The 22,808-nt window shown below is 44.5% G+C and overlaps 1 protein-coding gene across 1 annotated transcript in view; it reads right to left on the minus strand.

Moving 5' to 3' along the window:
- DNAH6 (dynein axonemal heavy chain 6) overlaps positions 1-22,808 on the minus strand; it is a 315,572-nt gene that overhangs the window by 40,592 nt on the left and 252,172 nt on the right. Inside the window, exons 60-63 of the mRNA XM_008254187.5 lie at positions 20,760-20,939; positions 17,860-18,093; positions 10,470-10,605; positions 1,008-1,177 (exon numbers count right to left, since the gene is read on the minus strand). Coding sequence (XP_008252409.3) covers positions 1,008-1,177; positions 10,470-10,605; positions 17,860-18,093; positions 20,760-20,939 — 720 coding nt within the window. The remainder of the gene's footprint in view (positions 1-1,007; positions 1,178-10,469; positions 10,606-17,859; positions 18,094-20,759; positions 20,940-22,808) is intronic.

A 22,808-nucleotide genomic window follows, 5' to 3' on the forward strand; every position in this document is an offset into this window, starting at 1 on the left:
AAGCCTCAATTTTCTGTAGTGCCTCTTACAACTTGTCACTCGGATTCTTGGCAGGTAATATTATTCTTTATTATCAATAAAATTGGAAATTAGTTGTATATACATAAATCTGGAACTATCTTCAGTGATTTATTTAGCTTGTTGGTCAATTTTTGCTGTATTGAAACTCTGTACTTCCTTGGTTTCCATGACACTTCTTCCCCTTAATATTCTTCCTATCCTTCTGACAATGCCTTCTAATGGGACCATATCTTTTCTGTCTACCTTTTAAAAACTGGCACTCATAGGATTTTCATCCTTTGCCCACTTGTCTTCTCATTCTATTTGTGTTATTCTTCTACAATCCTCTGAATTCCCCTGGTTTTACTTCCCAACTCAGTGCTGATGATTCCCAGATACTTATTTCTGGCCCATATTTTCCATTAGCATTTCCTATCCTCATATTAGCTGGCTTCCAGACTGCAATCCACTCTACAGTTGGCAAGCACTGTTTACCTAGTGACATCTTTCCCTGGCAGGGTTCTCTTTTCACACTTGCTTGCTTGATACAGCTGCACCCCTGGCACCCGTAAGAAACTGGAAGACACACCAGTTGCCTCAACTCTACATCCTGCTGCATCTCCATCTCTCCAATCAACTTCTGCTGTCTAAACTCAGGTGCCAAGTGAGGCTTCAAACGAATCTTGTGGCTGTGGTTTTACACTCTTCAAGTGCCTTCTCCCCATTGCTGCCATGATCTTTAAAAACCCTGTAGCTTCCGTATGCAGATGACGTAAGTTCTCTGCAAAGAACGAAAGGATGACCAGAACCACAACTGGCTCTCCACTCTTCTCTCATCATTCTCTGTGTAAAACACTATGTTCCAGTAAAAACACAGTTTCTCTTTTCATCTACAATGACCTTTTAAACTTGGCCATTGTTACATTCAAATAAATACATGAATCATTAATAGTATGCTTTAGTAGAAATAATTATAACACAGTTCATTAATTAGGGAAATACTCTACCTTTTCCTCTTTACAACATTTGATAAGGATTAGCTTTTGGAAAGAACTCAAGTCTGGATTCCAAGAGTTCTTGTGTGTGGCATCCTCTTCCTCTATCATGAATTCCTCCTCTTCTTTCACTTGAGCATAGCCTTCCCATTCCTGTGGGTTGATGTATGTCTCAAAAGATTCTGGAAGCAAGATTTTGAAAGGTGCTTTAATTAGAGTTGTTTTAAACTTTGAACTTAAACATATTTAGTAATTAAAAAACATCTATGCGTTTTAACTACAAATGTAAACATATTAATCTCCCTCTTACATAATCCAAATAAAAACAAAGAATTTACAATGGGTCAGAAAAATCTAACAGCAAACTACTTACAAAAAGCAAAACTGAAATAAAATAGAGGTTAAAAGTAAGAGGATGTGGCCAGCGCCATGCCTCACTTGGCTAATCCTCTGCCTGTGGCGCGGCACTCTGGGTTCTGGTCCCAGTTGGGGCGCCGGTTCTGTCCCAGTTGCTCCTCTTCCAGTCCAGCTCTCTGCTGTGGCCCAGGAAGGCAGTGGAGGATGGCCCAAGTGCTTGGGCCCTGCACCTACATGGGAGACCAGGAGGAAGCACCTGGCTTCTGGCTTCGGATCAGCGCAGTGTGCTGGCCATAGCGGCCATTTGTGGTTGGTTCACTCCCCAAATGGCTGCCACAGCTGGCGCTGCGCCAATCCGAAGCCAGGAGCCAGGTGATTCCTCCTGGTCTCCCATGCAGGTGCAGGGGCTCAAGCACCTGGGCCATCCTCCACTGCTCTCCTGGGCCACAGCAGAGAGCTGGACTGGAAGAAGAGCAATTGGGACTAGAACTGGTGCCCATATAGGATGCTGGTGCCGCAGGTGGAACATTAACCTAGTGCACCACGCGCTGACCCAGAGGCCAAATGATATTAAAATGCAAGTTTCATAAAAAACTCAATATACTTCTAAATATCAGATAATAGTGTTAAAAACAATTACAATTGGAGATACAAGAAAAGTAGAATAAGATGTAATAGTGACAACACATGACCCACAATTATCAGTCTGTGATAATGGAAGTAAATTGAAGAGTCTGCGATATCTGATTTGAACAATTTTAGTAAGAAGTCAATAAACTGACATACATATAACTTCTGCCCTAATAAGTAGAATAATATGCATGCCATCCCTGGCCATAGATTATAAGAAATTGATTTGTATTCTTTAAAATAATCATTATTTATTTGAAAGTCATAGTTACAGAAAGGCAGAGAGAGGGAGAGAGAGAGGTCTTCCCTTCACTGGTCCACTCCCCAGATGGCTGCAATGGCTGGAGCCGAGCCTATCTAAAACCAGGAGACAGGAGCTTCCTCTGGGTCTTCCAGGCTGGTGCAGGGGCCCCAAAACTTGGGCCATCCTCCACTGCTTTCCCAGGCCACAGCAGAGAGCTAGATTGGAAGTGGAGCAGCTGGGACTTGAACCAGTGCCCATATGGGACGACGGCACTGCAGGTGGCAACTTTACCTGCTATACCACAGTGTTGGCCCCTTGTTTTTTTTTTTTTTTTTTTTTTTTTGACAGGCAGAGTGGACAGTGAGAGAGAGAGACAGAGAGAAAGGTCTTCCTTTGCCGTTGGTTCACCCTCCAATGGCCACCGCGGCCGGCGCGCTGCGGCCGGCGCACTGCGCTGATCCAATGGCAGGAGCCAGGAGCCAGGTGCTTTTCCTGGTCTCCCATGGGGTGCAGGGCCCAAGCACCTGGGCCGTCCTCCACTGCACTCCCTGGCCACAGCAGAGAGCTGGCCTGGAAGAGGGGCAACCGGGACAGAATCCGGCGCCCCAACCGGGACTAGAACCTGGTGTGCCGGCGCCGCCCTTGTTTTTTTATATATGAAGTAAGCATCCTAGTTAACTTTTTTTTTTTTTTTTTGACAGGCAGAGTAGACAGAGAGAGAGACAGAGAGAAAGGTCTTCCTTTGCCGTTGGTTTACCCTCCAATGGCTGCCGCGGCCAGTGCACTGCGCTGATCCGATGGCAGGAGCCAGGTGCTTCTCCTGGTCTCCCATGGGGTGCAGGGCCCAAGTTCTTGGGCCATCCTCCACTGCACTCCCTGGCCACAGCAGAGAGCTGGCCTGGAAGAGGGGCAACCAGGACAGAATCCAGCGCCCCGACCAGGACTAGAACCCGGTGTGCCGGCGCCGCAAGGTGGAGGATTAGCCTATTGAGCCACAGCGCCGGCCTCCTAGTTAACTCTTATAATGGTTATAACATGTAGTAAGGGTTAGCGTTGAAATTTCTGTAGGTACAGGGTGCACCCTGTGCTATTAACCTCACAGAAAACCAACACAGCTAGGGTGTCATCCAGTGATGAAACATGTTTCTGAAGTTGAACATTGGACAGAATAGTTTGCTTGCATTTCTGTGCACTTTCTCCAGCTGGTCCATTGGTGCTCTCCTCCGAGGGTCTAAAAATAGTAACCAAAGAGCTGAGGATCCATAAAGATTTAGACACCAAAGACCAAGGGCCTGGTGTAGTGCTTATTTCTGCAAGTCTTTGATTTCTGTATGGAATATAGACAATTCCTTGGTATAAGACAAAAGGGCACACGAAACCACATGCTCCTTATCTGGAGGTGGCCGAGTTACTCTGAGGATCAGCCAGCAAAACTATGCCAAAGGACAACTTATCTGCTGAAGTTCTCATTATTTCTTGTACAACCAGCAGGATTCCGGTTCGTAAGATAGGATCTAACAACACATATTTTAAATATTAACTCTCAACTAATTAAGGACAAGAAGTACTTAAAAATCCTAAAAGAAAAGGATGAAGGCAATTAGGAAGTTTTTGAAGGTAAGGATCAAGGGGAATTAATTATCAAAAGTCACCTGCAAAGATCTAAAGCCCGCCTTTAGAGCACTGGCCATCCTATCACACATGTACAAACCTTCACAGTTCTGCAGGATTTCTGGAGCAAACCCTGAAATTTAACAAATGAAATCAGGAAAATCTTTTTAGATTGCTGAAATTTTAGACCCAACTGACAGAGAAAACACATGATTGCTTTTATTTTAAAAAGAAAAAGATGGTTGTCTTCAGAATACCTTTGCTTTTCAACTTCCACCCTGGTTCTCTCTTTACCTCTGGGTGGACGGGGCTCCACTGAGCCCTTTTTGCTTAAGACACCTGTCTCTACCCGCCCATACCTGGGCTTCTCCTGTGGGCATTTTCCTTCCTGTGTTCTACCTCTACCTCTAGCTCTCGTTTTACTAGTGCATAGTCTAGAAATGGGATTTTCATTTGATGCATTTACTGAAGAACTTTTTTTTTTCTAGCCTTTATTAAGAAATAAAATGGTTATATTGGGATTAGAAATTGGTTCATATAGACTTCAAACCACTGCACTTGCTGGGAGTACTTAAGTAACCACTTATAGTAGGAGTATAAGGGTTATTATAAAAAGAGAAATAGAGTTTCAAATCATTAATGGGGTAAAGAAATGAGAAGGGTACAGAGAATGCACTTGAAGTCAAGAAAGAAAAAAAAAAGGAAAGAAAAGGTCTGGCCCTTCACACTCTCAAAAATCCCTACAAAATAAAAAGATGACAAAAGTAAGACCAGGGGCCGGCACTGTGGTGCAGTGGGTTAATGCCCTGGCCTGAAGCGTCAGCATCCCATATGGGCGCCAGTTCGAGACCCTGCTGCTCCACTTCCCATCCAGCTCTCTGCTATGGCCTAGGAAAGCAGTGGAAGATGGTCCAGGTCCTTGGGCCCCTGCTCCCGTGTGGGAGTTGGGAAGAAGCTCCTGGCTCCTGGCTCCTGGCTTTGGATCAGCGCAGCTCCAGCTATTGCAGCCAATTGGGGAGTGAACCATTGGATGGAGACCTCTCTCTCTGTCTCTCTGCCTCTCCTCTGTGTAACTTTGACTTTCAAATAAATAAATAAATCTTAAAAAAAAGTAAGTCCAAATAGGTCTCTAGTATTGATAGCTTGGGCCAAGTAGTTATTTGTGGTGGAGGGTTGATCTGAGCATTGTGGGAGATTTAGCAGCATCTGTGATGTCTACGCGTCATCTGTCAGTAGCAGCACTCCAGCTATGGTAAAGAAATGTGTTTCTAGACACCGCAAAATGTTTTCTAAGGGATAAAATCTTCCCCAGCTATGGAAAACTGAAATAGTTCAATGATCACAATAAACATAATTAGTTTAAAACTTGCCAGTTAAAAACGAGGGACTCTCATATGCCTTAAAGTAACAAGAAAATCCCACTGACGATACACCAAAAACATGATGACACAAAAGAATCAGAAATAAAGAGGGTAGAAGTATATAGAAGGAGGACATTAAGAGAGAAACTCACTATAATAGTAGTATACAGCCGGCGCCGCGGCTCACTAGGCTAATCCTCCGCCTAGCGGCGCCGGCACACTGGGTTCTAGTCCCGGTCGGGGCGCCGGATTCTGTCCCGGTTGCCCCTCTTCCAGGCCAGCCCTCTGCTGTGGCCAGGGAGTGCAGTGGAGGATGGCCCAGGTGCTTGGGCCCTGCACCCCATGGGAGACCAGGAAAAGCACCTGGCTCCTGGCTCCTGCCATCGGATCAGCGCGGTGCGCCGGCCGCAGCGCGCCGGCCGTGGCGGCCATTGGAGGGTGAACCAACGGCAAAGGAAGACCTTTCTCTCTGTCTCTCTCTCTCACTGTCCACTCTGCCTGTCAAAAAAATAAAAAAAAAAAAAAGAAAAAGAAAAAAAAATAGTAGTATAAAACACACTTTAAGAAAAAATATTCAGATGAAAAAGGAATAGTATTTAATAAAAAGAAAATTTATTAGAGTGAACAGTGCTAATCTTATATGTTTGTATGTAATAGTGCAGATTCACAAGATATAATAATTCTAACATTACTCAAGAAACTAGTAATCTTAGTGGTACTCCTGAAAATACCTTTCTTAGAATTTGATGGTTTAAGTATAATAAACATTAATAAAAACAAGCACAATTAATAATTTTGAGCTGAGGTCACACATGGAACGTTTTACATAGATTGCACATGACTAAGTTGCAAATAAAGTCTAAACAGTTCTCAAGAATCAATTTCAAGAAGACTATGAACATAACTTCCATGATAGAATTAAGTCAGGAAAAATAAAACCATGGGCTCCACATTCTAAGCGCTTTTGAACTAAATAGCATACTTCTAGAATTGAAAGGGCTACATGGGGGTTGGCACTGTGGCACAGGTTAATCCTCCGCCTGCGGCACCGCATCCCATAGGGGTGCCGTTTGAATCCTGGCTGTACCTCTTATGATCCAGCTCTCTGCTATGGCCTGGGAAAGCAGTAGAAGATGGCCCAAGTCCTTGGGCCCCACCTACATGGGAGACTTGGAAGAAGCTCCTGGCTCCTGACTTTGGATCATGCCAGCTCCAGCCATTGCGGCCATTTGGGGAGTGAACCAGTGGATGGAAGACACCTCCCTATCTCTCTCTGCCTCTCTCTGTAACTCTTTCAAATAAATAAAAATAATTTAAAAAAAATAGAAAGGGCTACATTTAAAACTTGCAGGGAGGGGTTGGCCCTGTGGTACAGTAGGTTAAAGCCCCAGCCTGCAGTGCCGGTATCCCAAATGGGCACTGGTTCGAGTCCCAGCTGTTCCGCTTCTGATCCAGCTCCCTGCTAAGGTGCCTGGGAATGCAGCAGAGGACGACCCTAGTCTTTGGGCCCCTGCACCTATGAGTGGGACCTGGAAGAAGCACCTGGCTCTGGCTTTGGATTGGATCAGCTCTAACCATTGTGGCCATTTGTGGAGTGAACCAGCAGATGGAAGACTTCTGTCTCTACCTTTTTCTGTAACTCTTTCAAATAAATAAAATAAATCTTTAAAAAAAAACTTGTGGGGAAAACTTAATATAGAATGTTAAAATTCAAAGCAGTTATTTGCCTTAGAAAGAGGGAAAGGAAACTGTGAGGAAGCATGAGGAGATTCTGGGATGCTGGTACTGTTATGCTTCTTTTTTTAAAAATTATTTTATTTATTTGAAAGGAAGAGTTACAGAGAGAGAAGGAGAGAGAGCAAGCCAGCCAGCCAGAGATCTTCCATCTACTGGTTCACTACCTGGCAACAGTGGCTGGGCCAAGCAGAAGCCAGGAGCTTCATGTGGGTCTCCCACATGGGTGCAGGGTCCCAAGTATTTGGGCCATCTTCTACCACTTTCCCAGGTGGATTACTGGGGAGCTGGATTGGAAGTGGAGCAGCCAGGACTTGAACCACATCTATATTGGATGGTGATGTTGCAGGTAGAGGCTTAATCGCTACTCCACAATACCAGCTTTTGTTCTATTTTTTCATTTGGGTGCTGCCTCATGAGAGTATACAGTTTGTACAAATCAACTTGTACAATTTTGACTTGTGTAGATTTTTCTGTGGATGTTATTCTTCAATAAGTTAAAAATTCCCTATGGGATTTAGCTAAAGCAATACATAAAAGTAAATTCATACTCTCACAGTGAACATAATAGTAAAAGTGAAATACTGAAAAATTTCATGGGTATGCATGTATCAGCTCAAGATGTTATGAAACTCATAAGAGTTTGGTAAAGTGCAAGATATAAAATCAACACACAAAAATAAATTGCCTTTGTATACATAGACAATTCCATGGCTGAGAAAGTAATTTTAAGATCAGTTCCATTCACAATAGCTACAAAAATTTAAATATCTTGGAATAGATTTAATAGATCTCTACAATGAAATCACACAATGTTAAATAAAGTAGAAGGAGACATAAAAAAATGGAAAAATCTTCCATGTTCATGAATTGGAAGAATCAATATCATCAAAATGTCCATACTACATACAGATTCAATGCAATCCCAATCAAAATGCCAAGGACATTCTTCTCAGATCTAGAAAAAATGATGCTAAAATTTATATGTAAACACAAGATACCATGAATAGCTAAATCAATCTTGTACAACAAAAACAAAGCCAGGGGCATCACAATACCTGATTTCAAGGCATACTACATGGTAGATATAATCAAAACAGTCTGGTATAGGCACAAAAACAGATATGTAGACCAATGGAACAGAACAGAAACTCCGGAAATCAACCTGCACATCTACAACCAACTTATCTTTGACAAAGGAGCTAAATTCAATCCCCGGAGCAAGGACAGTCTCATCAGTGAATGACACTGGAGAAACTAGATCTCCATATGCAGAAGTATGAAACTAGACCCCTACCTTACACCACGAAAATCCACTCAAAATCAAAGACCTAAATCTACAAATCGAAACCATCGAATTACTAGAAAACATTTGGGAAACTCTGTAAGACACTGGCATAGGAAAAGACTTCTTGGAAAAGACCCCAGAAGCACAGCCAATCAAATAAAAAATAGTAAAATGGGATTACATCAAGCTGAGAAGCTTTTGCATTGCAAAAGATACACTTAGCAAAGTGTAACGGCAACCAACAGAAATGGAGAACTTATTTACAAACTACACAATTGATAAGGGGTTAATATTCAGAATCTATAAAGAGCTTATGAAATTCAACAACAAAACAAACGATCCAGTCAAGAAATGGGCAAAGGACTTGAATAGGCATTTTTCAAGAGAGGAAATTCAAATGGCCAACAGACACTTGGAAAAATGCTCAGGACCACTAGCCATCATCAGGGAAATGCAAATAAAAACCACAGTGAGGTTTCACCTCACCCCAGTCAGAATGACTCACACAGTAATCAACAAACAGCAAACGCTGGCGAGGATGTGGAGAAAAAGGTACTCTAATCCACTATTGGTGGGGATGTAAACTTGTGCAATCACTGTGGAAGACAGTATGGAGATACCTCAGAAATCGGGATATATTGACCTACCATCTATCCAGCCATCCCACTTCTGAGAATTTACCCAAACCCCCCCAAAAAATGAGCATATGAAAGAGTGATCTGTACCCCCATATTTATTGCAGCTCATTTCACAATAGCTAAGATATGGAATCAATCCAGATGTCTATCAGCTTTGACTGGATAAAGAAATTATGGTATATATACTCTATGGAGTACTACTCAGACATAAAAAAATCAAATCTTGTCTTTTGCAACAAAATGGATGCAACTGGGAACCATTATACTTAATGATATAAGCCAGTCCTGAAAAGACAGATAGCCTATGTTTTCCCTGATCTGAGGTAACTAATAGAGTACCTAAAATGTAATGTATTGGAGTGAAATGGACTTTGAGATTTGATGATTGTTTGCAGCCCTTGTCTCTTCTGTTGAGGAACAGTGTTTTTTACTTCATACTATCTGTTGAACTCTTTTACTTAGTGTAGGGTTAACTTTACAATCATTAAGTAAACTAAAAGTAGATCTTTGTAAAAATTAGGAGTGGGAATGGGAGAGGGAGGAAGAAGAATGGTTGGAGTAGTGTCTGCTAATACTAATAGAATTAAAAAGGAGAGAATGATCCAACATGGGAAGCAGGATACACAGCAGACTCATAGAATGGCAGATGTCCTAAACAGCACTCTGGCCTCAGATCCTTCAGGCATTTGGATCTGGCTAAGAAGCCCAGGAGGGTTTCTCAGGCATGGAAAGCCAAGATGCTGTGGCAAAAAAGGACCTAAATGAAAGATCTCTGTGAATGAGATCCCAGTGGAAAGAAGGGACCATCAAAGAAGGAGGCACCTTTCTCTGAAGGGAGGAGAGAACTTCCACTTCGATTATGGCCTTGTCTAAATAAGGTCGGAGTTTGTGAACTCAAAAGGCTACCATAGCCTTGGCAGCTCAAGACAAGAGCCTCAGGTGATTACTGACGTCATAAATAAGAGTGTCAATTGTTAAATCAGCCACAGGAGTTGCTGTGCACTTGCTCTGCATGTAGGATCTCTGTCCTTAATATGTTGTCCTTAATATGTTGTACTGTCTTCAAACAGTACTTTATACTTTGTGTTTCTGTGTGGGTGCAAACTGTTGAAATATACTTAGTATATACTAAGTTGACCTTTATATAAAGATAATTAAAAATGAATCTTAATGAAGAATGGGATGGGAGAGGGAGTAAGAGATGGGATGGTTTGTGGGTGGGAGGGTGGTTATGGGGGGGGGGAACTGCTGTAATTCAAAAGTTGTACTTTTGAAATTTATATTAAATAAAAGTTTTCTAAAAAAATAATGGTTGGATTCCAGGCAGGATAGAGGGTAGGGTGGGAAGTATCACTATGTTCCCAAATCTTTATATATGAAACTTATATAACTTAAAAAAGGTAAAAACTAAAAAATAGAAAATAGATTAATAAACAAAATTAACATTTTTTAAAAAAGATGTTCTGAAAACAAGTAACTCACAGTTTCTTAAAAATAAAAATATTTTGTAGTGAAAGGTATTAATATTGCAGAAAAGATTAAAGGAAGCATTAGAATTAGGAATCAAGAGCCTGTTTACGATTTCCCTACAGCAGATCCTTGTCATATTACCTATGCGTATGGAAATAGGATGCAACAGTAAGTATTTTGTAAGGCCTTGAAAAACTGGAAATGATTCTTCTAAGTCACAGCAGGCGAACCACGTGGCAGAAAGTAGCCAGGGAGCTTCAGGTTTAGGAGGGCGTTCCTGTTAGAGGACAGAAGAAAATGAATATTAATTCACGAGGATAAACACAAATTACACTTTCACCTTGTCTAAGTGAAAAATCAAGCTGTGATAGCAAGTTAAAAATGATGATTTTCCCAGGAGAAGTCATAAGATGTAGTGAGACAGAAATGGTGTGGAACCAGTTCCACCTGTGGGTTTTTCTGGTTGACATTTACAGAACACAACTGATCTGCTGCAGGGTTCACCTCGTATCTGCTGTGTATTTCCAGGCTGTTCTCCAGCATCCCACACTGGTCTTTACCCACTCTCCAAAAATATTCTTACAGTAAATGATTTTCGTTTTTCTAGAGAATTATACTCTGATACAGACTCCAAGATATTCTCACTCCCACTCCTAGGAAATGAGGAAAATTGGTAGTGCAGCAGTATCAGCGCCGAGACAAGTGACCATCTCATTTTAGCTGTGATGAGTGCATGTCTAATTATTTCAGATATTCCTGGGATTCCTGGGAAAAGGATTACTCCATCTAGCAATATGCTCTGTGGGTAAATAGTTTTCAAAGAGACAGAGAAACAGCTGTGCCTATAGATTAAATTAGTTCCTTGAATAGTTCCTGAGTATTTGCCCAAGTTTCTGTAGTGCATCTTGAAACAGGTTTATTGAGGTACAATTCACATACCATGCAAATTCATCTATTTAAAGTGTACAATCCAATGATCTTAGTATATTCATAGACAAGTGAAGCCATTACCAATTTTAGAATATTTGATTTCCTCAAAAAAAAAAAAAAAAAACTATACACAGGCATTCCAGGTCATTACAAGAAAGTGATGATCACAATAAATGGAGTCACACACATGCTTTGGTTGCCCAGTATATATAGAAGTTATTTTTATGGGACCAGCGTTTTGGCATAGCCTGTAAAGCTGTCACCTGTGATGCCAACATCTCATATGGGTGCTGGTTTGTGTGCCAGCTGTTCCACTTCCAATCCAGGTCCCTGCTAATGGCCTAGGAAAAGCAGCAAAAGATGGCTCAAGTATTTGAGCCCCTGCTACCTTTATGGGAGACCTGGGAGAAACTCTTGGCTCCTGGCATTGGCCTGGCTTAGCCCTGGCTGTTGCGGCGATTGGGGGAGTGAGCCAGCAGATGGAAGATCTGTTTGTCTCTTCCTCTTTCTGTGTAACTTTCAAATAAATGAATGAATGAATGAATGAATAAATAAATCTTACAAAAGGAGTTATGTTTATATTTTATTGTAATCTTTATTGTGCAATATCATTATATCTAATAAACAGTACACATGCCTTAAACATACTTTGTTAATAAAAAAAATTGCTAACAATCAACTCAGCCTCCACTGAGTCATACTATTTTTGCTGATGGAGGGTCCTGTCTTGATGCTGATGGCTGTTGACTGATTAGGGTGGTAGTTGCTGAAGCTTGGGGTAGCTGGGGATATTTATTAAAGTAAGACACCAGTGAAGTCTGCCATGTTCTCTACAGTATGCAGTGCTGTCTGGTAACTTTGTTTTTTTTTTAATTTAAGGTCCTGCTCCATATGGACTCAGGATGAGCAGAGAAGGCCACGGAAACTGAGGAACACAGAAAATGAAGTACTTCTCCGAGGTCACACAGAGAGCACATTGAATCTTGAGGCATTCCTCATGTCAAAGATGAAATAATTTGGAACAAACCTAAGTTTGTACACATATACACTGAAATATTACTCAGCTATAAAAAAGGGTGAAGTCATGTCTTTTTGCAACCATGTGGCTAGAACTGGTAGTCATTATCACATCACCTCATTCACAGTGAACATGCTGATGATTACACAGTAAATCATGCGTGGAATTTATACCCTACCAAGAATTCTGCTCTGGAACAAGGGGGCCCAAATCCTTGGGCCATCCTCTGCCGCCTGTTCAGGTACATCAGCAGGAAGCTGGATTGAACGTAGAGCAGCAGGAACTTGAACTGGAACTCCTACGTGGGATGCAGGCAGCACAGGCAGAGGCTTAATCCACTGCGCCACAGTGCTTGACCTTAGCTTCTTCCTTCTGCTGCAAAGTGCCCATGGACTCGAACTCGCCTTGGAACTATCTGAAGACTAACATCATTTGGAGTTTCTTGTTCACGGCATATCCACGTTTCAAAGTTAGAATGGATTTTTGTTATAAAGGTTATTTGATGTTTTATTTATGCAGTAGCCTCCTCTGAATGCTCTTAATACTGAGGATTGACTGCCTTAGGAAAAAAATATTCCAAATATGATGCTTTCTACAATGGTATGTGGGTTTCAGACCAATAGATTGGAGGATTTTTCACACAAACATTGAGAAATACTTGTATGATTGTTAAGCAAATAATTCCAGATTCAGAATACCTGTCTACCATACCCATTTCTCTAATTTGTATAGAAATAAAAAATATCATGGGAAATTAAAAAAATTTTTTAAGGTCCACAAATGTCATGTATTTCCTACATACAGATTCAGGAACATAGTGGTAACTTTCCACCCTACCTGCCCTCCCACATTTTATTGGAAGTAGAAACTTCTTTCAAAATTGGCATTATCCTCTGAAAACACTGCTACTGCCTTATCAAGTTTGTGCAAAACTAAATCCTTCATGGTCATTTTTACAGTGTTCTTGTTATCTTCATCTGGAGTAGGTTCAATTTCAATGGAACTCCACTGCTTATCCATAAGAAGCAACTGTTCATTTGTTAAAGTTTTCTGGTGAGATTACAACAATTTGGTTACCTCTTTGGGACCCATCTCTAATTCTGGTTCTCTTGCTATTTCCAACACATCTATAGTTACTTCTTCCACTGAGGAGTTAGAATCCCTCAAAGTCATCCATGAGCCGAAGTGAACTCTTTCTAAACTCTTGCTGATATTTTGACTTCCTCCCATGAATCACCAATTTTTTCCCAAAAAAAAACCTTTTATCCTTTTATTTAAGGAATACAAACATCATGGATTTCATAAGTACAACTTGAGGAATATAGTGACTATTCCCCCCATACTCGCCCTCCCGCCCGCACTCCCACCCCTCCTGCTCCTCCCTCTCCCATTCCCAGTCCCATTCTCCACTAAGATCCATTTTTGATTAACTTTATACACAGAAGACCACCTCTATCCTAAGTAAAGAGTTCAACAATTTGCATGAGAAAAAAACAAACCCGTTCCTCAGCAGTCGAGACAAGGGCTGTTCAAAGTCATTGCATCCTGAATTTCAATTTTTTAGAAACTTAATTAACTTTAAAGAGGCACCCAAGAATGATACATCTTTTGTGAGCACTTAGACATAATTATAATACAATTCTTAGAGGACAGAGGTCCTGCATGGGAAGTTAGTGCACAGTGACTCTTATTGTTAATTTAACAATTAACACTCTTGTGTGTGATGTAAGTGATCACCTGAGGCTCTTGACATGAGCTGCTACGGCTATGGAAGCCTTTTGAATTCGCAATCTCTGTCAGTATCTAGACAAGGCCATAAGCAAAGTAGAAGTTCTTTCCTCCCTTCAGAGAAAAATACCTCCTTCTTTGATGACCTTTTTTTTGACAGGTAGAGTTATAGACAGAGAGAAAGGTCTTCCTTCTGTTGGTTCACTCCCTAAATGGCTGCCACGGCCGGCACTGTGCTGGCCCGAAGCCAGGAACTTCTTCCTGGTCTTCCATGCGGGTGCAGGGCCCAAGCACTTGGGCCATCCTCCACTGCCTTCCCTGGCCACAGCAGAGAGCTGGACTGGAAGAGGAGCAGCCGGCACTAGAACCCGGTGCCCATATGGGATGGCAGTGCCGCAGGTGGAGGATTAGCCAAGTGAGCCACGGCGCTGGCCCTGATGACCACTTCTTTCCACTTTACCAATTTTTTTCTTTTTAAAGCTTTATTTATTTACTTGAAAGGTGGAATTGCAGAGAGACAGAGGCAGAGGCAGAGAGAAGGGTCTTCCATGCACTGGTTCACTCCCCAGATGGCCGCAATGGCCAGAGCTGAGCCAATCCAAAGCCAGGAGCCAGGAGCTTCTGGGTCTCCCACGTGGGTGCAGGGGCCCAAAGACTTGGGCCATCTTCTACTGCTTTTCCAGGCCATAGCAGAGAGCTGATCAGAAGTGGAGCAGCCAGGACTTGAATCAGTGCCCACATGGACGCCAGCACTGCAGGCGACAGCTTTACCAGCTACGCCACAGGGCCAGCCTCACACCAGTGCACTTAATGTCACCCTGAGTGATGACTTTTCCAGAAGGTTTTTAATTTGCTTTGTCCAGATTCAGAGGAATCACTATTTATGGCAGCTATAATGGTGTGAAATATATTCTGTAGATAATAAGTAGTGAAACTTGAATTTTTCCTTGAACAATGGACTGCAGAATGCAGGTTATGTTAAGAGGCATGAAAACAACATTCCTTCATGTGTCTTTCTGCATCAGAGGTTGTGGGGAGCAACTCGGACTGGACTGAGTTACTGGAATTAAGACTTATTCTATGCATCTGCTCTCCCACAATATGGCGCTGGGAGAGGAGGAAACAGCTTCTACCCAGCTGCCTCTCACCAACTTGACAAGCTGCAGGACCTGCTCCTGATTGGAGGAGAGCAGCGTACTCAGCGTGTGGGTAGCAGAGTTGGGATTGGCGGAAGAGGACTATAAAGGAGGAGCGAGACAACATGCACCAGGAACATCTAAGGGGAACATCTAAGAGGAACACCTGTGCAGCCCCCGAGAGAGCCGGCCGGCGGTGTGCCGCTCCCCCGCGGAAGTGGGGAATGTGGCCAGGGGGAACCGCCCTTCCACGGAGGTGGAAGGGACGGTAGCCAACCCGGGAAGAACCAGCAGCAAACCCGGGGAGGGCCGAGCAGACAAAAGAACAGCGCAGGGTCCTGTGTCGTTCCTCCACGAAGAAGGGGAGCGACAGAGGTGCTGAGTGATCTGGTGCATTATAACCTTATTTTGGAAGGAACTTTTTATTTTTTTATTTTCCAAGTGGTAAGATCTTAACACGGGACTTGTTTCAACTTAAAGCTACAAGCTGCATTGCCTCTAGCAAGTCAGTTCGTCCTTGGAAGCTTCCTTCTCCTCTTTAGCTATGAAAGTCCTAGACGGCATCTTCTTCCTGCATAAGGTTGCTTTGTCAACTGAAACACCCGTTGTTTAGCGTAGCAACTTTCATCAGCTATCATAGGTGGAGCTTCTGAATGATATTCTGCAGAGTCTGCACCAGCACTTGCGCTTCTGTGTCACGGGGAAGGCTTCTTTCCTTAAACTTCATGAGCCAACCTCCGCTAGCTCCAAACTTTTCTTCTGCCGCTCCCTCTCCTCTTTCAACCTTCCTTGAATTGAAGAGCTGGGGCCTTGGTCTGTGTTAGGCTTTGGTGAAGGACATGTTGTGGCTGGTTTGGTGTTCTATCCAGGCCTCCACAACTTTCTCCGTTATCAGCAGTAAGACTGTTTTACTTTCTTATCATTCGTGTGTTTACCAGAGTTGCCCCTTCAGTTTCTTTCAGGAACTTTTCCTTTGTGTTCACTGCTTAGCTAGCAGGTGCAAGAGGCTGCGATTTCAGCCTATCTTAGCTTTCAACAGGCCTTCCTCATGAGGCTTAATCATTTCTAGCTTTTCAATTCTAGTGAGAGCAGTGTAACTCTTTCTCTCACTTAGGCACTTAGAGACCATGGCAGGATTATTAATTGGTCTCATTTCAATACTGTTGTGTTTTAGGGAATGGGGAGGCCCAGAGAGTGAGAGAGAGAAATGGGGAAATAATCAGTTTGTGGAGAGTTGGGGATATGTGCATTTTATTAAAGTTGCCATCTTGTATGGGCACCGCCCATGGCCCTCTGAAATAATTACATTAGTAATATAAAAAATAAATTATTGAAATTCCCATACACCTTCATGAGTATTCAGGCGCCAACTCCCACCTCATAAGAGAGGCTGAGATGGGAAGAATTCTCTTTTGGCCACGGACCATGGTTGGGTGTGCTATTCAGGCTTTCTCTCTGGGCAGCCCTCTGGCCCACTCATGATGGGTATTTCCCTGTGGGAGGTGGCTCACTCTCTCTCATGAATATATGCTTTCTCTCCCACTATTAAGTAAGCCCCTACCTGTGTGTGCTACGACACCTTGTTTACAATTCTTATCTCTGTGTAAGGCAAGCACATGGAATAGAAATTAAGACACCCATGCCCACTTCATGGTGGAGAGATCTGGTCTGGGCTTGTCTTGCGCACATGGGGCACTGAGAGTCACACAGAAACGTCAAGTCCAGCCTCCCAGTGATGTGCCGAGGCTCAAGTACTGGCAAACTGGTGCAGATGTCAGGTCTGCGGGGAAAAAGGGTGGGGTTCCAGACTGGCAGGATAGAGTCAGGAGCTTAGGCTAGAGTGGAAACGGAACTGCAGGCAAAGTTTGGAGGCTCATGACTAAGGAACCCTAGGTTTCTGGGCTACTCAGCCCACTTGAATGGGCTGGAGCAAGTTAGACAAAAGGATAAAAGTGAAGGCGACTACAGCAGAACTCATACTGCTGTATCACAGGAGGTGACAGTCAAGTCACTGTATTCTTATACTTTGTATTAAGAGACATCTAGGCAAGAGAGGCCATGACGCCACAAATGGTATTGCAAAATCTGTGAATTCCAACTTTTACTGGATTTTTAACAAAAAGAGTCACTTATTTATTTGAAAGACAGAGGAACTGAGGCAGAGAGAGATCTTTTCATCCACTGGTTCAGCCTCCAAATGGCTGCAATGGCCAGGGCTGGGCCAGGCTGAAGCCAGGAGCCTGAAACTCCTATGTGAGTGGCAGGGGCCCAAGCACTTGGGCCATCTTTCACTGCTTTCCCAGGTGCATTAGCAGGGAGCTGGATTGGAAGTGGAGCAGCCAGAACTGCCACGGGATGCTGGCATTGCATACGGCGGCTTAACCTGCATCACCACAGTGGTAGCCTTGGACTTTTCCTCTTCCCATCTGTAAGATGACCAGCTTTTCAGGGCATGTTCATATCTATTAGCTGACTGGTCACTGCTGACATCCCTTTTCGACATGTGCAGACATCAGTGTGAAAGAGGTAAAGCATTACCACAGTACACAGTGGAGGCAGAGCTGAGTAGTAATGGGGCTTCCCTAGCCACAACTCCCTCTCCACTGGACCACACGGCCAAGCGTGTAACCTTCAGCCACCAGAGTCACCTTGGAGCACTAGCAGGTGCTTGTGGGCTGCATCTAGAACAACCTTCCCCTCCTCAGAGAGAAACAAGTACCTTTTCCATTCCTGCAGAACCCCGGAGGAAGAAATTCCACTCAGTTTCAGTTAGGAATCCCTGCTGGCGCATGATCTCCACGCAGAGCATGAAGCTGTAGATGAGCTTATGCTGTTCAAAGAGGCCTCTTGAAATATTGACATAGGCAGTTAGGAGGGTCTGCTCCAGCAGGATGTGCAGGCGGTGCTGGAGATCATCTGTCTTCCTGGAACTTTCAATTGTTGTATTGAACAGCTGTGTGAGAGACAGCTGCATCAGTATTTCGGATTTAATTCAGTCTCTGCAAAGAAAAAAAATCCCTGCTCCTACCTTCCCTTTCCTGTCCCTTCTTCCTCTATGGTCAGTTATGAAATAGCAGCACAGGGGGCGAGTACTGTACTACGAAAAAGTCTAGAATCCATCCCAAACTGCTCTGTAGTATTTATTTTCTGCACTCCCCTTTCTCTACTTTTCAGAAATGGACAAATACGTTCTTGATATTATTTAAAGGAGATCATCTTGATATGAGACAGAAAATTTCAGAAAGTGGAGGTGACCTGGCAGGACTAGTTTCTCATCTCCAATTCAGACTTGATAAACCCTTAACTGTGGGGTAGGAAATGTAAGGGCAAGTCAGGTTATATACTATTCTTAACATTTCCCCAAGATAATTTTTTAAAAGAGAGAGAGGAGAGAGAGCAGAGAGAGAGGGGAGAGAGGACAGAGAGAGAGAGAGAGGAGAGAGGAAAGTGAGAGAGAGGAGAGAGATTGATTTTCCAGCTGCTGATTCCCTCCCCTAATGGCCGCAACAGATGGAGCTGGGCCATGCTGAAGCCAGGAGCTAGCAACTCCACCTGCTCCACCTGGTTCTCCCACGTGGGTGGCAGGGGTCCAGATGTTTGGCCCATCCTCTGCTGCTTTCCCAGGCCCACGAGCAGGGAGCTGGATGGGAAACGGAGCAGCCGGACTCCAACTAGAGCTCTGAAATGGGATGCCGCGGTTGCAGGGAGCAGCTTAACCCCTCCGTGCCACAATGCTGGCCTCCCCCCAAGACAATTCTCATTTTAAAAAAGCTTTATTTTTGTTTGAAAGGCAGAGTGACACACAGAAGAGGGGGAAGAGAGAGAGAAGAGAGAAAGAGAGAGATGCTTTCCATCTACTGGTTCGCTCCCTGTATGGCCAGGGCTGGGCCAGGCTGAAGCCAGGAGCCCAGAGTTCCATCCTGTTTTCCTATATGGGTGGCAGGGGCCCAAGTACTCAGGCCATCGTCTGCTGCTTTCCCAGGAACATTAGCAGGGAGCTGGATCGGTTTAACCTGCTATGCAACAGCAAGTGATGGCTTAACCTGCTGTGCAACAGTGCTGTGTATCTCCCCCACTCCCCAAGATAATTCTTAGGGTATAGAAAGAATGTGCTAGGATTCACATTGAAATTAAGAGAAACTGATCTTTAAAGGACACTTCCACCCTCATTCCCACTTGGAAAGTTTGAGAGCAGGCCCCTACCCAAATGTGTCCCACCTTACAAGGACGCTGGGAAGACAGGAGTTGAAGGATGGGGTATGGGAGGGTCACAGGTAGCCTTACCCATTTCCTGCAACTCATGAGAAGTGTGGAAGGCAGATCTAAGATGTGTGAGGAAGCTGTGCAGAGCCTGAAACCATGGTCTTGCCTGGAAGCCACGGGGTAAGGGGGCATCACAGCGGAGACTGCAGGAAGCTCCAACAGGGTCTAGAGGGGCAGGTGGCTCACGTCTCAGGACCCACAGCCTGAGGCGGCAATGTGGGAGGCAGGCCTGCCCAGTCCCTGGGACCAAGATGTGTTGCTCCTGGGCTGACCAGACAGAACAGAACAGACTAAAAGCTGGAAGCCCCCTAGAGGCCCAAGGCACATCAGGGCCAAGAAGTGTACTTTACGCCCCCCACCCACCAAGCTTTGCACTGCCATTGTCAGGCTTCTCTGCTATCCCTTCTGCCTCCATGATGGGCCACAAAAGGAAAACAGTCTGATTGCGTCAGTCTCCTCCCCCAAAGACAGCTCTCCCTTCCCCCACACTGAAAGGACTGGAGGAAGCACGGAATTATTGTAGAGGATTCGGAGAGTCCTCATTGATTCCCCTGAAAACTGGGTCAGCAGAAGATGGTAGAGTTGTAGGTTGGAAGACTGCTGGGAACGCAGTGTTAGGAAAAGGCCCCCGCCAGCTGGAAACTCCGGGGCAGAAGAGGGGTGGGGATGGCTCCTGGAGAGGCGTGCCGAGCTTTTCTGTGGAATCAGCAAAGCAAGTTCTCGTCTCACTCTGGGAAGCCTTCACTGCCAAAGCTTTGGGACACGGAGTTTGGTTTCGGGATGGTGCTGCAAAGGGCAGGAGGGGGTGAAAACCTCACATATGTGATAAACCAAGAAAGTAAACAGTGCTGTGGCGACTGTGGGGAAGGAACAAAGGAAAGAGATCCTTTTAAGCCAGAGCCAGGGCTTGGGGAAGAATCTGTTATATCAACAGTTCTGGGAAAAAAAAAACCCAGAGGCCAATTTGGTTAAGTTCAGTGCTACGAGGCCCTTGAGCTACAACACTGAAAACATTAACAGCGGCAAGGAAGCCAGACGGCTGCAGAGCAAGCTTAAGGAAACAGCACAAAGTGGGGACTCCTGGAAGAAAAAAGAAAAGCAATCAAGAAGGGAGCTGAGTGAGGGGGCTGAGGAAGCCAAGAGACAGGGAAGGTTGCCAGCAACTTTCTCCTCTTTCTCTGTAGAGGACTCCGTGGGGGGATCCGCCCTTGAACTACATGTCTGGACCCCAACTCCTGGAGGATTTTATTCCATAACTGGACTCACAGCTTGTCTCAGGCAAGAAACAACAGGGTTTAAAGGGAAGCCAAAGACAGGAGAGAGGAATTTCACTGACAACAGCAGCAGCACGCTCACCTGTTTAAAATATTTTAACGAATACTGGTACATGGGGTCTATCTCTGAGAGGCTTGCAATGACAAAGTACATCACGGAGCCCTGGGTGGCCACTGGCCGGTACTTTTCTCGTGCGACGTTGATCATCTGTTCCGTGGACTCTGCTTCTTTCAGCCTGGTTTTAATGGCACCGGACGTGATCTGAACAAACATACAGTAAAATTCTTAGGGATCGGTTTCTGAGAAATAGCAGAATTTTTGGAATGTCACTCAGTCAGATCTAAGGAACATGGGCAGAGTGAGTTAGTGATTATAATGAGGGGGTCCCAGAAGGAATAACCGAGCCTCAGGTCTTGGGGACCCTCGTCTGACTCAGCCGACATCATTGCTTCCAGAGTTAGGAATGGGCAGAGGGGAATGGGCAGTATGGTAGCCCTGAACAAAGTGGAGCCGTGCTCTTCTGAGATGCATGACTCAGTTTCTTCTGAGATGTCAGTGCCAACACAGTCCACTCAACTGCTCCCTTGTTTCCTTGAGAGAAGCCCAGGGCACACAAAGGAAAGGAGGGGAGGGTGAGAGGATACTGAGGAAAATGCCCAATCGAGGGGGCTGGAGAGAAGCTGGAAGGAAAAGGTATTGTACCTCAGCCTGGAAAACCCATGGTTTCCCTTTCTTGGGGCCTCGCCCCCACAACTTTTCAGTTGTGGATCTACCTAGGTGGGGATATCCTTTGTCTCTAAAATGGACCAGGGCAGGAACCATGACCAATGCCTCCCAGGTGAAATATAATGTGGGCTGTACATATAATCCTAAATCTTCTAAGTTTATTAAAAGTAAAAAGAAACAAGTGACAATTTTTAACAATGTATTTTGTTTGACCTGAAATAATCAACATATTATATCAACATAAATATCAATATAAATTATTGAGAGGTTTTCTATCTTCTTTGGATTAAATATTTGAAATCTGGTATGTAATTTACACTGACAATGCAGCTTAATTCAGACTTCAGACTTCCTACATTCTTTTTTTTTTTTTTTTTTTTTTTGGACAGGCAGAGTGGACAGTGAGAGACAGAGAGAAAGGTCTTCCTTTTCCGTTGGTTCACCCCACAATGGCCACTGCGGCCGGCGTGCTGTGGCTGGCACATCGTGCTGATCCGAAGCCAAGAGCCAGGTGCTTCTCCTGGTCTCCCATGGGGTGCAGGGCCCAACGACCTGGGCCATCCTCCACTGCACTCCCGGGCCACAGCAGAGAGCTGGCCTGGAAGAGGAGCGACCGGGACAGAATCTGGCACCCCAGCTGGGACTAGAACCTGGTGTGCCAGTGCCGCAGGTGGAGGATTAGCCTATTGAGCCATCGCACCGGCCCCTACATTCATTTTGTTAAGCTTAGACTATTTTTCTGGCTTTTTTTTTTTTTTAAAGATTTATCTATTTGAAAGGCAAGAGTGACAGAGAGATGGAGAGAGGGAGAGAGGGAGAGAGGGAGAGAGGGAGAGGCTCATTCACCAAATGGCTACAACAGCTAGGGCTAGGCCTAACCAGCAGCCAGAAAGTCCATGTGGGTCCCCGTGGGTGGCAGGGGCCCAAGCACTTGGGTCATCTTCTGCTGCCTCCCACACACATTGGTAGGAAGCTGGATCAGAAGCAGAGCAACCAGGACCTGAACCGGCACTCTGATATGGGATGACATCATCACGTGCTGTGGCTTAGCCCGCTGTGTCATGTCAGCCCAGGCCAATTACATTCCATGTACTCAACAGCCACGTGTGGCCAGCGGCTCCCTACCACATGGGCAGGTCCAAGTCTAGGCTGTCACCGCAGTCCTTGGAGAACTGGAGTAGAGGGATTCGGTGAAAAAGCTGTGTCTCAGAATAGGAAGGATAGAATTCCCTGGTCAATGACCCCTCAGGAATCGGAGCATAGAACAAAGGGTAGAGCTGAGTGGGAAACTCCAGCGTCAATACTGGACTCAAGCTTTGCTACATGAAAGGAAAATAGGAAGTTGTGATGAGAATCCACACTTCTTTCATCCTCGAGGAGTACAAGGCTCTGGTGATACAGAAC

Source organism: Oryctolagus cuniculus, chromosome 2 (genome assembly GCF_051225735.1).
Source record: "Oryctolagus cuniculus isolate XC-2025 breed Fujian yellow rabbit chromosome 2, ASM5122573v1, whole genome shotgun sequence".
NCBI lineage: Eukaryota > Metazoa > Chordata > Mammalia > Lagomorpha > Leporidae > Oryctolagus > Oryctolagus cuniculus.